The following is a 16,574-nucleotide window of genomic DNA, read 5'->3' on the forward strand; positions in this document are numbered from 1 at the left end:
CAAGGAAGGAGAGTTCACAACTTCTCGCAGGACTTTGTTTCACTGTTGGAACAGCTCTTAATGTCAGAAAGCTCTCCCTGATGGTTTCCATGAATCTCTTTTCTCGTCATTTGAATACATTGGTTTGTGTCCTTCCGTCCAGAGCAGGAGAAAACAAGCTTGCTCCATCCTTCATGTGACAGTCTTTGAGATAGTTGAAGATGGCTATCACATCTTCTCTCAGTCTCCTCTTATCCAGGCTAAACATACCCAACTCCCTCCTCTGCACATGTTCCAGCTTGTCAATACCCTCCTGAAACTGTGGCACCCAAAACTGGACACAGGGCTCTAGGTGGGGTCTGACCAAGGCAGAATAGAGAATAGCCCAGTACTTCCCTTGACCTGGAATGAACCAATGCTATCGTGCAGATTCATATAAAAGGTAAAGGTAAAGTGACTCCTGACCATTAGGTCCAGTCGTGGCTGACTCTGGGGTTGCGGCGCTCATCTCGCTTTATTGGCCGAGGGAGCCGGCGTACAGCTTCCGGGTCATGTGGCCAGCATGACTAAGTTGCTTCTGGCGAACCAGAGCAGCACATGGAAACGCCGTTTACCTTTCCGCCAGAGTGGTACCTATTTATCTACTTGCACTTTGACATGCTTTTGAACTGCTAGGTTGGCAGGAGCAGGGACCAAGCAACGGGAGCTCACCCTGTTGCAGAGATTCAAACCGCTGATCAGAAGGTCAGCGGCAAGTTGGCAAGTCCTAGGCTCTGTGGTTTAACCCAAAGCGCCACCCGCGTCCGCAGATTCATATGCTGTGGCTTAAATCAACACAGCAAGTTTTGCAGCTATTGTTAAAGTTGAGTGACTGAGTGAGGGAGAAATTTTTGGAGCACATTGGGATATCAGCTCTGCTCAAGGTATGACGGATAGCAGCAAAAGATAGACATAACAATTTACAAGGACGGGAAGAAATGATACGGACAGAATAAATGTCACACGCAGGAAGAACAATGATATAGTATGAGATCTTCACTTGTAGTCTTATAAATTATTTAACGTGTCAACACGAATAGAAGTTATAAATATTGCAGCTGTTGTATAAGGGATTATTATGATGACTGGAATGTCAGTAAGACTTTGGAACGCAGAAATAAAGAAAATCATCAGAATCATCAATTCTAGCATGTGGAGGGGCACCTTATCTAAATTATATAATTTGGTATTTGAATGATTGATATTAGTAATTGTATTTTAAACTGGCATTGTTATAATGAGGCTATCATTGGATTATAATTGGAAAATTAATAAAAATTGTTTTAAAATAAATAAATCAACACTTTCCCCCCTCTGCCAAAAAATGGGGACTGAGGTCTTAAGTTATTTTCAGGGGGAAAGCACAGCTCAGTGGTTGAGTACATGCTTTAGGTAAAAAGCTGACCTATGCCAGGTCAAACCCTTGTCTGCCCAACCTGATATTGCCTACACTGACTGGCAGCGGCTCTCCAGGATTTCAGGCAGGGCTCTCTCCTAGCCCTTCCTGGAGATGCTGTCAGAGGTCCACCTCTGGTTGAATCTGGGACCTTCTCCATGCAAAGCAGATACTCTACCACTGAGCAATGGCCCTTCCCCAACATAAGATGTGCCTTATATGGAGTCAAACCGTTGCTCCATCCAACCCAATATTTCCTACACTGACCGGAAGCAGCTCTCCAGGATTTCAGGCAGGATTTCCAGTGCCATCTGGAGATGCTGGGGATTGAACCTTCTGCATGGGAAACTTGTGAGCCATCCTGAGCTACAATCCTTGCTCAATGTGCCTAAAATGCTTGCCAGATTTTTTTGTTTTTTGTTTTGCAATTATGCAAGCCAGCCTCTTCCCATTCTACACCTTCCAAAATGCAAGTGGTCCCCTGCCCACCCTGCCATGCACAGACCCACCACCTGTAACTAAGTGCCTCCTTACTTGTGTCGATGAAGACGGCGTCCACATAGATTTTGGTACAGAAGGAACCCAAGATAAATCCACAGGCTGGTCCGAACACAAGCATTGTAAACAAGATCCCTGTAGGGAACACAGAAAAACAACGACACAGTGTGAGGCACGTCCTGGAACAAGGATCTAGTCCTCAGTGAGGTGCTCGATACGTAGATGGGTTGTAGCACTCTGAGTTGCCACTGGGGAGCAGTGAGGGAAGAAAAGTTCTCTGGTGATTGAAGTTTCCTCCAGACCAAAGCATTCCCTTCACACAGAAAGCTAGCAGCTCATGGGAGAAGAGCTCTATGCGAAGCCTTCTCCTGACTTGATGGTTTTCTTAGGTAGGGGAGACCGTTCCACTAGTCACTGCCTTTCAGCTTGCCCTACCTCACAGGGTTGTTGTAGCGATTTAATGAGAATGGTGGAGACCCATGCATGCCACCTTAAGCTCCTTGGAGAAAAATATGAGATGCAGTTATTTGCAATAAAAATAATAATAACTAAGCAAAACAGTCTTATGCCACTTTCACAGTCGTGGCCACTTTCAAATCATCCTGGGAACTGCAGTTTGCTATGGGGTGCTGAGCTGAGAGAGCTACAATTCCCAGCACCCTTAGCGAACCACAGTTCCCAGGATCCTCCATGTCTGTTGAAGTGCTTTAAATGTATGGCGTTGGACGTGACTGATGCCGGCTGAACCTCTGTTGGAAGATAAATCCACAGCATGGGACCAACGGGACTAAATCTCCGAATTCTGGCTGAAGTCGGACAGGTTCTCTTTGTTCTCCTACTGGAAAAAAAAAATGCCTCGAGGCACTTTCCCTTCCGACAAGTCTGCTAACAGAACTGCAAAGATTGCCCTCCAGAAACTGAACCAAAAGCAAAGTTTGTACGTGACCAGACTAAACTCAGCGGTTCTATGAGTCTAAACATCTGAGAGATTACTGGGGCATTTTATTCTTTTCTCGCTTCCTCCAGTCTGAGATTTCACCACTAGAGTATGCACTAAGCATGGAAAGAAGACAGAGGGTTTCTTTCCTTTTTTCTTTTTTAAAAAGAGAAAGGATATTAACTAAACAAAATACAGTTTTCCGATACGGGTTAAATACTCTGAGCCCCCCCCCCCCAAAGAGTTTAATGTTTTATTATGTCTTTATATATGTTGGAAGCTGCCCAGAGTGGCTGGGGCAACCCAGTAAGATGTGTGGGGTATAAATAGTAAAATCATCATTATGGAATGGGATGTCCCTATTTTCATCGGAGAAATGTTGGAGGGTATGCAAACCTGTTTAACCAGAACAGAAGCTGGGGAGGGGGGGGGGCATCTCCGTAGCAGATTGTTCCTCTTGCAGACTGCTTTTTCAACCTCAGAAAAAATGTGATTGCCTTCGTCCAGCCAACATGACCGGCTGCCTCTTTAAAGCCCACGTTAATCTCAAAAGCCTGATTGCCCCACATTTCCCCGCTGTGGCCAGCTGATAGTAAAGGGGCGTGTCTCCCCCATGGAGAGATTACTGGGATATATTTAACCGAGGTGCCTACATGTGCGGCTTGGAATGGGGTGGGAGAGAGGAAAATGGACAGAGCACACGTGAACGTTTGACTGCCTAATGGCATCCATGTCACCCAGGAGACCACAGCCACAGACATAAGAAAACAAAAGTTGTTCTGTTTCTTGGAGAGGTCACTTCCTGGTTCGCATGGAGAAGCCGTTTTCAATGCGACGGAAGCGTGCAACTGTTCTGAGGCAGCACCAAATGTTGCACCCCTAACAACAGTTGCACGCTTTAGAATTATGGTGCTGGAGGAGATTCTTGAGAGTCCCGTGGACTGCAAGAAGATCAAACCTATCCATTCTTAAGGAAATCAGCCCTGAGTGCTCACTGGAAGGACAGATCCTGAAGCTGAGACTTCCTGGAAAAGAGCCTGATGCTGGGAAAATTGGAGGGCACAAGGAGAAGGGGACGACAGAGGACAAGATGGTTGGACAGTGTTCTCGAAGCTACCAGCATGAGTTTGACTAAACTGTGGGAGGCGGTGGAAGATAGGAGTGCCTGGCGTGCTCTGGTCCATGGGGTCACGAAGAGTCGGACACGACTAAATGACTAAACAACAACAGCAAACAACTTTGTGCCTGGGGCAACTGCCCCCATGACCCCCCCACACTACACCACTGAGTCCACCACTGCTTTGTCACACCCTAGACCTGTTCTCTGCATGTGGAGTGCAAGCCTTCTTCCTCCCCTAAGAACGTAAAAAGGGTGCTACTCGATCAGGCCAATGGAAGGGATGTTGGCTGCTGAGAAAGCCAAACCTTGAATCTGCCTGAACACATGAATTTGCCTGATTTGTGAACACACACCAATAGGGTAGTGGCAAATTCAGGATCCCTTTGTGATAGTCACAGCCACACCCCTCATAGTCAGGCCCACCTTTAAGATAATACAGCCACCTAAAATCACATAATAATCTGTTAATTAAACACTAATAATAATTACGGGTGCATGGCAATGATCAGTGCCAATCTCCATGTGTTGCCTTTCAGCTAGAGCTACTATTTTCAGTGCACAGGTGTGGGTAAATTATTTGCAGTGCTCCAGTGAGGAGTGGTTTAATGCTTAGCTTTGGAGCATACAAAACAACAACTCCTCACTGTTCTTCCTGAGCACCTTCTCCAGAGTGAGACTAGCAGCCAATCCTCAATGGCTGACTCACCTTCTTTCGCTCCAATTGGCTCCAGTCAACACAAAGAGTGAGGAGAATGGTCTTTGAGCCATTGCAACCTTGGACCACTACAGCTCTATCTCATGCACACCCCATTGGATTGCCTCGTATCTCCCAGGGTCATTCCAAAGTCATTTTAACAGTTGCCAGGAATCAGACCTGGGGCCCTCTGCCTTCAAAGTGTGCTCTCCTGCTGAGGTTGCCATCCATTCAAAGGACATGTCTTCCCACAAATAACCATGGCAACTGTAGTTCCCTTCCACAGAGTGACAGTTCCTGTCACCCTTAACAAACTACAGTTCCCAGGATTCCTTGAGGGAAACTGTGTGCTTTGAATGGATTACGTATATGTGAGGAAAGGGTAAAGGGACCCCGGACCATTAGGTCCAGTCGTGACTGACTCTGGGATGCGGGGCTCATCTCGCTTTACTGGCCAAGGGAGCCGGCGTACAGCTTCTGGGTCATGTGGCCAGCATGACTAAGCCGCTTCTGGTGAACCAGAGCAGCACAAGGAAATGCCGTTTACCTTCCCGCTGGAGTGGTACCTATTTATCTACTTGCACTTTGACGTGCTTTCGAACTGCTAGGTAGGCAGGAGCAGGGACCAAAAAATGGGAGCTCACCCTGTTGTGGGGATTCGAACCACCAACCTTCTGATTGATGAGTCCTGAGGTCTGTGGTTTAACCCACAGCGCCACCCGCGTCTCTTATGTATATGCAAGCTCAGCGACAATTCAGCAGGATACATAATTCATTTCTAAAGAAGAAACCTTTAGCCGAGGCAACGGGGAGTTAGCTAATGATCCATGGCCAACCAATGGCCTTTTAAATCTCTAGTGAGAACAGAGAGGCAGTAACTAACAGGCCAGATATTAGCAGGGCTGTAAACCTGGCCCTGCATTTCAACTCAAGAGAGCACCAGCAAGTCTTTGCATGCAGAAGGTCCCAGGTTTCAATTCCGAGCATCTCAAGGCAGGACTGGAAGAGACCCCTGTCTGAAGCCCTGGAAAGCTGCTGCCAGTCAGTGTATACAAATATTGATCTAGACGGACCAGTGGTCTAACCTGCTATAAGACAACTTCCTAGGTTTCTGTATCAAGGAGAAGGGCCACAGTTCAGTGGCAGAGCATTCTGTCTATCACACAGAAGGTCCCAGCTAGGGATGGGAGATATCCCTCTCTGAAACCCTGGAGAGCTGCTGCCAGTCAGTGTAGGCAATTCTGCTCTGGATGAACCAGTGGTCTGACTCGGGATAAGGCAGAATTTCAATGTTCTTTGAAGGCAGCTCTGAGACATGATGTACAAGTGCAAGGCAGCAGGGACATTTTCTTGATTGATCCACAACCTTTCTGAAAAACTACATGGTCCACAGTTTGAGACTCTGTGGTCTACACTGACTTTGGGAAGCAGCCCTCCAGGGTTCAAGAGGAGTCTACATGAGTCTGTTTGGAGGCAAGTCTGAGTCGCTCCAGGCATGTGGGTGGGAGGCTTTTAGCCCGACAGAGAAATCTAATACAAAAAGGTACACACAGCCCCTGCCTCCTGGCTGGCTGAAGCGGTTCCCGTCTGCTGCAAAATCTCACTTGCCAGGTGAAACCTGCTCTCCATTATTCATGGGTGCGCTGCTGCGTCGATTACAAAAACATTGTTATTTTAAAAATTAAATAAAAAACCCTTCCCTTCCTTCTCCCTGACTCTTATCTCTCTGCCCCCCCCCCCCGCCCTGCCAAGATGCTGGCGCTGTCAGACTCCATCACCCCACTTGGTACAAGTGCCTGGCTGGAACTGCTTTGATCCCCACCAGAATAAAAGGAGAACATTAAAGCAAGTCATCCTGGCATTGCCTCTCATTAATTAACAGCTGCAGGCTTTTTAAACATCTGTCAGGGTTACTTTAACATTCCCTTTACTCTCATGGCTACGTCGAGAAGGCGAATAAATCAAGAGCAGACTCTGCCTTGGCAGGACTTGGGGTTTTTCGCTTCTGCCATGTTTTCGCAGCAACAGCAACCAAAAGCTGGATGCAAAATCGGGTGTACTGATCAAGGCGGCCGCCCAGCCCTCACCAAACCTGTGTGCTCCAGATGTTTTGGATTGCAATGTTCATCAGCCTCACCCAGCGCAAATGGCATGATGCTGGAAGCTGATGGCAGCCTGTGCTGACTGAAATGAAGCAGACCTTCCTCAGGAACAAGCAGTAATGAAAGCAGGAACTCGTGTGACCACCCTGATAGCAAATCATCATGAATGCATGATAATAATAATAATAATAATAATAATAATAATAATAATAGGATATCTGGAGAGGCCCCGAAAATGCCCATGGGGCCAAGAGGGTTGGAAACCAAAGTAGATGGGAATCGGCTTCCTTCCCCCATGGCAGTAGATAAGAAGATCAAAGAAAGGAACATCTTACCAGTTAGAAACTTTAATAATCACAGTGAGAGAACAAAGAACACATCTCTTAGAAATGGCGGTGCTCCCAATTAAGGATCACACCTCCTTCCATCCCTATTAATCTACATCACTCCTAGTCTTGTAATCTGAGTTTGTAACCTCTGTGCTTTCTGTTCTGAGACTTTCTGAGCTCTTTGGGACTTTGAGGAGATTGGAGGAATGCTGTCCAACAACTGTGAATCTGTTAACCCTCTCTCTTCCAGTGTTTCTTCACCTAGCTGTTCCCCATCCAGTATTTCCCAGCTTCTGACTCCTGAACTATGCCCCTCTGCAAACCACTCTTCCAAATCTATACTTTCCTCCTGCTCCTGGGAAGATTCAGGATCAGGGGGAGAGGGTGGCTCCCACCATTCTTCCTCAGTGCCGTCCTCCTCAGCAAGGTCCCTGACAGTAGATTCCTATGTTTCACCCTGAGAAGCTTGGGGGTTAGCAGCCCTTTTCAAGCTTCAAATTGTAGAATCAGGAAAGGTTTTGGGCAACCAAAATAATCAAGGGGATGGAGCAAATCCCCCATGAAGAAAGTTTGCAGTGTTTGGGACTTTACAATTCAGAGAAAAGGCAACGAGGCATGAAGAAAGTGGTGTGCTTTAGGCAGATTCACCTTTAAATGTGAACTGAATCGAAATTCTCCCCCCTCCCTAGTTCTATGGAAGGTTTTAAGAAGCAGCCAAACATTTTCTTGTTCTTCTGGACATTTGAATGGTACAGCTTTATAATCGGCCAAATTCACATTGGCTTCCCGCTGTTCTGTTTACTGCGAAAGGATGTTGTTGTTGCTGAGCATTTAATAAAATCCAATATTTCCAGTGTGAGTTGAAAAGGCATTGTGTCCTCTTCTATCCTCCTCTCTTTTATTTATATAAATATTGCCATTGTCTGCTCCTTCAGGGGTCTCCAAACTGGGAACCAAAGGTGGAATAAAAATGTAAAGAGAGCTACGCAAATAAACAGAGGGAGCATTTGACAGCTATTTATATGGCAACATGTTCCAGGCATGCTGGCTGCTAAAACATAGCTGCCAGTGCCTTCCGATTATCTTTTCTCTTAGCAAGCAGCTTTAAAATAATCTTTTTTTTAAAAAAAAAAGGGGAAAAAATGAGACAAACAAATGGGCAAAAAGGCAGGATTTTAAGAGATTGTTGTACTGGCAAATTATGCATAAATGCCATGCAATTTAATTTCCAGGGCCTTCACCGGGAATAATACCATCCCGCTGTGTCGTCTTCATCTGCCTCCTAATAAACTGATTACAGGCTAACACGCCAAAGCCCTGAGCACCATTATCCATTATTTAGGTCCCGGAAAAGATGATAATTAACCCACAGGTCCTGAGATGCTCCATTGTCACACAGACAATAGGCGGCTGCGTGGCAGAAGCACAGCACGCGTTGCTCCTTCCCGTCAACTTAATTACTTGGGCAAAGCGCCAGCCCCCCCCCCCCCCCCGCAATCGGGCACCAGCTTGTTGCAACTGCAGCAAGCGTAAGATAAAAAAAGATTTCAGGTACTGCAGGTGTTGTGCCAATACAGGTTGTGATAGCTCTGGGCCAGCCACAAATCCAAGCTCATGAGAATGGGAAGGACTACCTTGCTGGGTCAGAAACCAAAGGTCCATCCAGGCCAGCACTCTCTTTACTAGCCCTGCTGCAGCCAAGCAGATGCCTCTAGGAAGATCACGCTGATCCACGGAACTCACTGCCACAGGACATAATGATGGCCACCAACTTGGGTGGATGTAAGGAAATGGATGGATTCATGGACGATAAGGCTATCCATGCCTACTAGCCATTATGGCTCTGCTCTGCTTCCGTAGTTGGAGGGAATACCAGTTTCTGGAAATTACAGCAGGGGGCAGTACTCTTGTGGCCTGGGTCCTGGGTGCAGGTTTCCTCGAGGCATCTGGTTGGCCACTGTGAGAACAGGATGCTGGACTAGATGGGCAGGCTCCTATGTTCTTCAGTTCTTCTTCCCAGAATGTGGCACCTAGACTGGTGACTGGGGGCGGTCGTTGAGACCACATAACACCGGTCTTGAAAGACCTACATTGGCTCCCAGTACGTTTCCGAGCACAATTCAAAGTGTTGGTGTTGACCTTTAAAGCCTTAAATGGCCTTGGTCCAGAATACCTGAAGGAGTGTCTCCACCCCCATCGTTCTGCCCGGACGCTGAGGTCCAGTGTCGAGGGCCTTCTGGCGGTTCCCTCATTGCGAGAAGCAAAGCTACAGGGAACCAGGCAGAGGGCCTTCTCGGTAGTGGCATCCCCCCGGTGGAACACCCTCCCATCAGATGTCAAAGAGATAAACAACTATCTGACGTTTAGAAGACATCTGAAGCTTCAGGGAAGCTTTTAATGTGTGACATTTTAATGTATTTTTAATCTTTGTTGGAAGCTGCACAGAGTGGCTGGGGAAACCCAGCCAGGTGGGCGGGGTACAAATAATAAATTATTATTATTATTATTATTATTATTATTATTATTATTATTATTATTTTCCCATTTTTGCCTCCTCCATCAGGAATGGGGAACCCATAGCGCCCTTCCTATGTTGTTGGATTCACACTCCCATCATCCTAACCATTGGCCATGCTGGCTGGGGCTGATAAGAACCGGAGTCCAACAACATCTGGGTGGCCACAAGTGAAGCATCTACTGGGCTTCACTGACTGGGGACATTCCCAGCCCTACCTGGGAGTTAACCTGGAACCTTCTGCATGCAAAGTAGATGCTCTACCATTGAGCTGTCACCTCTGTCTGGTTGTAAATTAAGATCGGTAAAGAGGCTGGTCCATTCAGATGAATGCAGCACTGGCTCATGAACCTCAGTCTGCCACATCTAGCGTCCACCTGCTTGTCTTCTTACTTATAAGCAGTCCAGAGGGTGGCACTGGCTGTCAGCTGCCTCCTCCTTCATCTCAAGTGTTGCCCTTGCAAAACTCAGCAGGGAGGAGGATGGGGGCAAAACTAGGATTAGCTGGAACTGCTTGCCATTGGCTCTGGCGCCACCTACTGTTGCCCTCCCTGCCTTATGCCCCAATAAGCAATAGTCACAATTGGCACCAACCATCACTGTTGCGACTCTCGCTGCAATATCTATGAAGGATAAACCAGCAGCATTCACTCCTCAGGAGGAAAAGGGATGGGAGGATGAAGTGTCCAGGCAAGTGTGTCAGCCCTTTGCTTCCACACAAACTGACTTTGAGCTCCGATTCAATTCTTTTGTGGTGCTTAATAGCACTTCATGCAATCCATTAAGTAACTCAGGAGACCTTTGTGAAAATCCTCTCGTGTTTCTCTCTGGAGGGAATTCTGAAGCTCTAAAAGTAATTTGCTGCGGGCTCGACAAAGCACAAGCAAAGGAGTCGCTCGTCACATGCGCAGGAGGGAAAGAGCAAAACCATCTGCCTTCAAGAGCCTGCAATGCGCCGGGATTAAATGGGGAAAGGGCCAATTAGCTCAGGCCGACACTTTCATCCGTCTCAGATTACCCTAATCAAACGCAAAAGCAGTTTGTGATCTCTCCCTCCCCGAACCTTCCTCTGGAAACTCACGAGAAGCACATTGGCTCTGCTGGTGTCATGCAGCGTCAAAGAGAATGAGGTTGTGATGTCGGAAGCTGCCAGTTCAAATCTCACCACCGCTGCAATTTCAATAGGTAGCCTTAAGCAAGTTACACTCCCTGTCAGCCTCAATCTCTGTCACTACCTGCCCCGCAATATAGGGACAATGACACTGGTCTACCCTACTGGGCTACGGCAAGGACTTCTGCAATACTCAACTTTCATTCTGAACATTCAAATGCACCCAATAAAGCTTCTGCATGCAGGGATCCCCAGCATCTCTAGTTGAAAGGACTGAGAAAGAGGAAATGGGAAAGAACTCTCTCTGCCTAAACCCTGGGCTCTGGCCTCATTTGGACCATACATTTAAAGCACTACTATGCTACTTTAACAGTCAAGGCTTCCCCCAAGAATCCTGGGAATGGTAGTTTGTTAGGGGTGCAAAAGGGTTTTTATTGTGTGGAAGTTATGATAGTAGTTTTCCTACCTAAATGCATTGGCAAGTACAGTGGTACCTCAGGTTACATATGCTTCAGGTTACAGACTCTGCTAACCCAGAAATATTACCTCGGGTTAAGAACTTTGCTTCAGGATGAGAACAGAAATCATGCTGTGGCGGTGTGGCGGCAGCAGGAGGTCCCATTAGCTAAAGTGGCGCTTCAGGTTAAGAACAGTTTCGGGTTAAGAACGGGCCTCCGGAATGAATTAAGTACTTAACCCGAGGTACCACTGTAATTACACAATTGATTATGTTTGCTTTGGCCATAGCGAATAGTGAATAAACCCTATTTCTCCCAAGAATGACGTCCACCAATTCATGGAAATAACACCCAAACTATGCTGAATCATAGGCAGCTAAAATAAGCAGTTTAGCTTCTGAATTGCAGTTGGCTCTCTCTATCCAGTGCTGAAGACATTGTCCATCTTTCACACAAACTCAAGGGACTCTGTGACACAGTTGCTTTTAAAAATAGCACCACGAATGGTGGAAGTGGAATTAGCAGCTTCTAAAAATAATCTCTCCACTGAGGCCCCCCTTTGCTCCCTTCAGATGGGCTATGTACTTTGCACCATTGCCCATAAGCGGCTGTCTGCAGGATTTCTCGCACTGCAGAAACATCAGCAAAAGAGAAGGAGAAGATCCCTGAACAACCACTCAGGTGTAAAGGTTGGACAGCCCCCTTCCAGAAAAATGCCTACCCTGGTGTGAGTCTCACACTGAGCTCCTTTCTCAGTGAGAAGAGAACAGGTCTTAAAACATTGCTTCGGTTTAACGAGCAAGCTGCCAGATCCTTGTTCACTTTCTCCCACTGCAAGAAAGAAAACTGCATTCCCAAAAGTACAGCTCAGTAAACAAACAAATTCACTGCAGGGAAAAGGGGGTGCCAGACTCTACCCCCAGCATCTTCAGATTGGAAAGATTCCTGTCTGGAAGAGTGAAGAGCCATGACCAGTCACTGTTGACAATACTAGGCTAGACAGATCAATGATCTGAACCTCGTATAAGGCAGTTTCTTCTGTTCCTTATTCTATTTAAATTCAGATCAAAGTGGAAGTTTGGGAAGCACTTTGCAACTGTTCTTAAAAAAAGTTGGTGAATGTACTTTTAAAGATTATAAACCACTCTCAATTCCACCCTGATAATTGCCACCTGCCTGGATTTTAACTTGTCTGAATTAATTTTAAGATGTATTTTAATTAATTGATGTCTGTTCTCATGTTTATTGTGTTGTTTTCATGATGTTAACTGCTCTGAGCTTGGCCTTGGCTGGGGAGGGTGGGATACAAATAAATCACCACCACCACCACTACCACCACCACCACCATCATCATCATTATTTGCCTTTGGCATTCCAGCAATTATCTCTTAAATAGTCTCTAACAGTGTAGTTCCCCATGTGAATGGGTGGCCCAGCAGTATTCTGCTTTCTCAAGCTTTAGAAACATCTTACCCCTCCCTCCCTCCTCCTCCTCCTCCTCCATAAGGAAACTTCCTTTCTGTTGCTCAAGAAAAGGCTGTAGCTCACTGGTAGAGCATCTGCTCTGCATACAGAAGGTCCCAGGTTCAAACCCCGCCATCTCCAGGTAGGGTTGTGAGAGACCCCCTTGCCTGAAACCTGGAAAGCCAAACCCATTTAATGGAGAACAGTGGAGTGAAACCTATGGACATCCAGATGTTGTTGGACTCCATATCTCATTTCCCCTAGCTATTGGCCATGCTGGCTGTGGCTGATGGGAGCTGGAGTCCAACAGAATCTTAAGCACCCCTGAGTTAGATGCTCATCATTGATATTAGGGCATCTTCCTATGTTGCCATCCCTGGAAGCTTATTAGAGATTCCTGAATGTACAGGTTGGTAATGATGAATGTGTCAGTTTGCATTTCTTAGTATAGAAAGTATTGATCTGATGTGCAGAGATCTTTCCTATTCTAATTAATTCAAGAGGGTTCTGGAAGCTTCTTCTTTGTGTGAAAGAAGCAGGCAAGATGTTCATGACTGTTTGGGTTATTCCTTCTGAGAAGCTGAGTACAGCTGGTTTAAACTGGTTCTGTTATCCCTACTGTCAAGGTCATGCTGACTATAATAGTCAGGCCAGAAGGAGCCTGAGTTTCACACTTTCTCTTTTTATCTCTTTTTTCCTCTGCATGACAGAATGCACTTTGACACACCATTGCCGAAATGTGCAGTCACATGAGTGGAAGTTTCAGGACCAACCAAAGGGATTGCTGTTTTCACACAGTGCAGTTAAACTATGGAATTCACTTCCACAAAAGGCAGTGACGGTCACCAATTTGGATGGTTTTAAAAGAGGCAGAGACAAACTCATGGAGGTGGCTATCAGGTCCAGCTTGCAGACATCTGGTTGGCTTCTATGAGAACAGGATGCTGAACGAAATGGGCCACTGAACTGGTCCAGGAGGCCTAGTTTCAAGTTCTTCTAGCCATGCTCTAGGTCCCACATTCTGTTTATATCAAGTGACAGTGGGGCCCAACAGCTCTGGTCAAAAACCGCCATGAATTGAGCGTGCCTTAGAACAAAGGTCAGCAGATTTCAGGCTTGATGGATCCACCAACCAGAGCCAGATCAAAATGGCTGCACTTAGCATTATGGCTCAGGGTGCCTCTGAGCAGATACTCAGCCAGGAAAATTGTTTTTAGGCTCAGAACCGATCTCATAGAGCCCTCGCACACACAGATCCACTCCTGGTTCCACAAACCACCAGCTTTCTTCATTTCAGCAAACTAATTTAGAAAAAAACACCCTTTCCCCAAAACTCTGCCTATCAACTGAAAATTGCCCTGAAATCTACCTGCAGATACCAATCTCCATTCTGCACACCCCCAGAATCCTCTGTTGCAGGTAGACAATGCCAAGATCACACAAACATTTGTGAATGGTCACTGTGCTGCAATACCTCACATCTAAATTTCATCTGAATTATCACAGGGTGTAGTTTTATTTTTGCAATTCATTGCAATTTGATTCCACGGTATACTTCGCCGCCACCCTGCACTCAAGTGTCTGTATATCCCCAAAGGGAGGATAGAACTTCATTCATCAGATGCAACCGGACTCTGGTCCACAGACGTTTTATGTGCCATAGAAATATTGTCGCTCTTAAAGGAGCTATAGAACTCTCTGTGTTGCCTTTCCTGCAGCGTTTGGGGTCCCAGGGCAGGCGCGTTCCGTGTCAAGGGCTCTCCTGGAAGGCAGAACATTTGAGCCGTGCCGTCCTTCAGGACAGCCTGCTGATTTCTAAAACGACAAAGCAGCTGGTGGGATGCTGCTCTGAAATGTCACGGAACAATAGTTGCAAACGTGCTTGGGGAAGTCAACGATTGCTATGATACTCTGGCGATTTAACACCCAGCTGTTGCTGCGGCAACTGCCTCACAGGGATGCAACAAGCACCCAGAAGACCAAAGGGCTCTCCAACCACTTATTTGCTCAGCTTTCCTCCCCACCTCCGACGGGGGCTGGAGGAATGTTTACTTTCCACCATCTGCCTCCCGGCTTTGCTTTCAATAGCCCAAGTGACCTTCAGGAGGTCGCGGCACCCTTGGGCTACTCAAGAAAATGCTGCGGCGAATTTTGCATTCTTGGAAGGGGCTCCCTTTGAAGAGGTGCCGGGACTTGAACTTGGGACATTCTTGAGTATGCAGAGCAAGTGCTCTCCAGGGTTTCCTCTCCCCCACCCTCAACCCCAGCTTGATCTGGAAATGCTGCAAATCTTACACCTGCAGAGTATGGGCTCTGTCACTAACCTCTGCCTCTTTTCTTAACTAGTACTAGCATCTGAATTGCAGATTTTTTCCAGGCCTCCCCCCTTCTTATGCCTTGAGAACTGTCTAGCTTCTGGTTCAGGCCAAAGGCTCATCTAAGCTCCCTCTTAAAGGGACCCCTGACCATTAGGTCCAGTCGTGGCCGACTCTGGGGTTGAGGCGCTCATCTTGCTTTATTGGCCGAGGGAGCCGGCGTACAGCTTCCGGGTCATGTGGGCAGCATGACTAAGCTGCTTCTGGCAAACTAGAGCAGCGCACGGAAACACTGTTACCTTCCCACCAGAGTGGTACTTTATTTATCTACTTGCACTTTGACGTGCTTTTGAACTGCTAGGTTAGCAGGAGCAGGGACAGAGCAATGGGAGTTCACCCTGTCGCGGGGATTCGAACTGTCGACCTTCTGATCGGCAAGTCCTAGGCTCTGTGGTTTAACCCACAGCACCACCCGCGTCCCGCCAAGCTCCCTCTTAGCACACTTCAAATGCCCTCTACTCCCGATAGGGCAAAGACAGAGAGCCAGTTAAGAGTGATGCAGTGGTTTGAGTGTTGGACCAGGCCTGTAAGGCCAGGGTTCAAATCCCCACACAGCCATAAAACTCACAGGCCAATCACAGTCTCTTAGCCTAAACTACTTCACACAGTTGCTGTGAGGACAAATTGCAGGGGAAGAATTTGAGGTCCTTGGAGGAAAGCTGAGATAAAAATAAATGTAAGAAATAAATAAGATAATAGGAGGCATAAAAGTTGCAGAAAGGTGACATTTTCCTCTTGCAGACTCTAGTCATTTTCCTAATTAAGGTCTTGTTGGTGTTTCTCCAAATATTATTCATGATTTTGCCTGCACAAGACTTTGCCTGTAATGGGTTTATAAGAGAAGAAGGAGGCTTAGGAGTGGAGCAGGCGGAACACATTTGATTCAGTGACCTACAGCCAGAATGATAACTCAACTGACCACAAAATTTGAAGTTAATGACAGCCTTTGAGCTGCACAGCCATGAAACTCCGGGTCAGTGGATGATGAGAAAACAAGGAGGACCAGAGAAATGTCAAAAGCTGAGAACTGCCGGGGAAAAACAAATAATGTCAGAAACAATATACTATGATTTCTCCCCTCCCTTTCCCTCCTGATGGCTCTGTCTGCAAAACATAGCACAGCATCATTTTTACACAGCAAAATCCTCTCCAACAGCATAAGGCGGCACAGCAGGAGCAGAGGTGGCTGCCTTATCCTGAGCTACACCAATGGTCTAACTAGCTCAGCATTGTCAACACGGGTTGGCAGCTGCTCTTGGGGGTTTCAGACAGGTCGTCTTTCCTAGCCCTACCTGGGGATGCCAGGGACTGAACCTGGGACCTTCTGCATGCATAACTGGTGGTTTATTCCTGCACTTTGGCACTTTCCTTAAAAACAAAATAAGATCCTAGTCCCCCTTTAAATAGGAAACTGCCTTATACTGAATTGGACCACTGATCCATCCAGCTCACTGACTGACAGTGGTTCTCAGTTTCAGGTAGGAGTTTTCTGTCCAGAGATGTTGAGCCTCAACAACAGAGTTATTGTTGCCTGGTGTAAACAGAATTATCGAACCT

General features: G+C 46.7%; 1 protein-coding gene across 1 annotated transcript in view; it reads right to left on the reverse strand.

Moving 5' to 3' along the window:
- Window positions 1–16,574, reverse strand: part of SLCO3A1 (solute carrier organic anion transporter family member 3A1) — a 117,433-nt gene that overhangs the window by 30,052 nt on the left and 70,807 nt on the right. The window contains exon 3 of the mRNA XM_081171127.1: window positions 1,949–2,047. Within this exon, the coding sequence (XP_081027253.1) occupies window positions 1,949–2,047 (99 nt within the window). The remainder of the gene's footprint in view (window positions 1–1,948; window positions 2,048–16,574) is intronic.

Source organism: Podarcis bocagei (genome assembly GCF_964188305.1).
Source record: "Podarcis bocagei genome assembly, chromosome: 14".
NCBI lineage: Eukaryota > Metazoa > Chordata > Lepidosauria > Squamata > Lacertidae > Podarcis > Podarcis bocagei.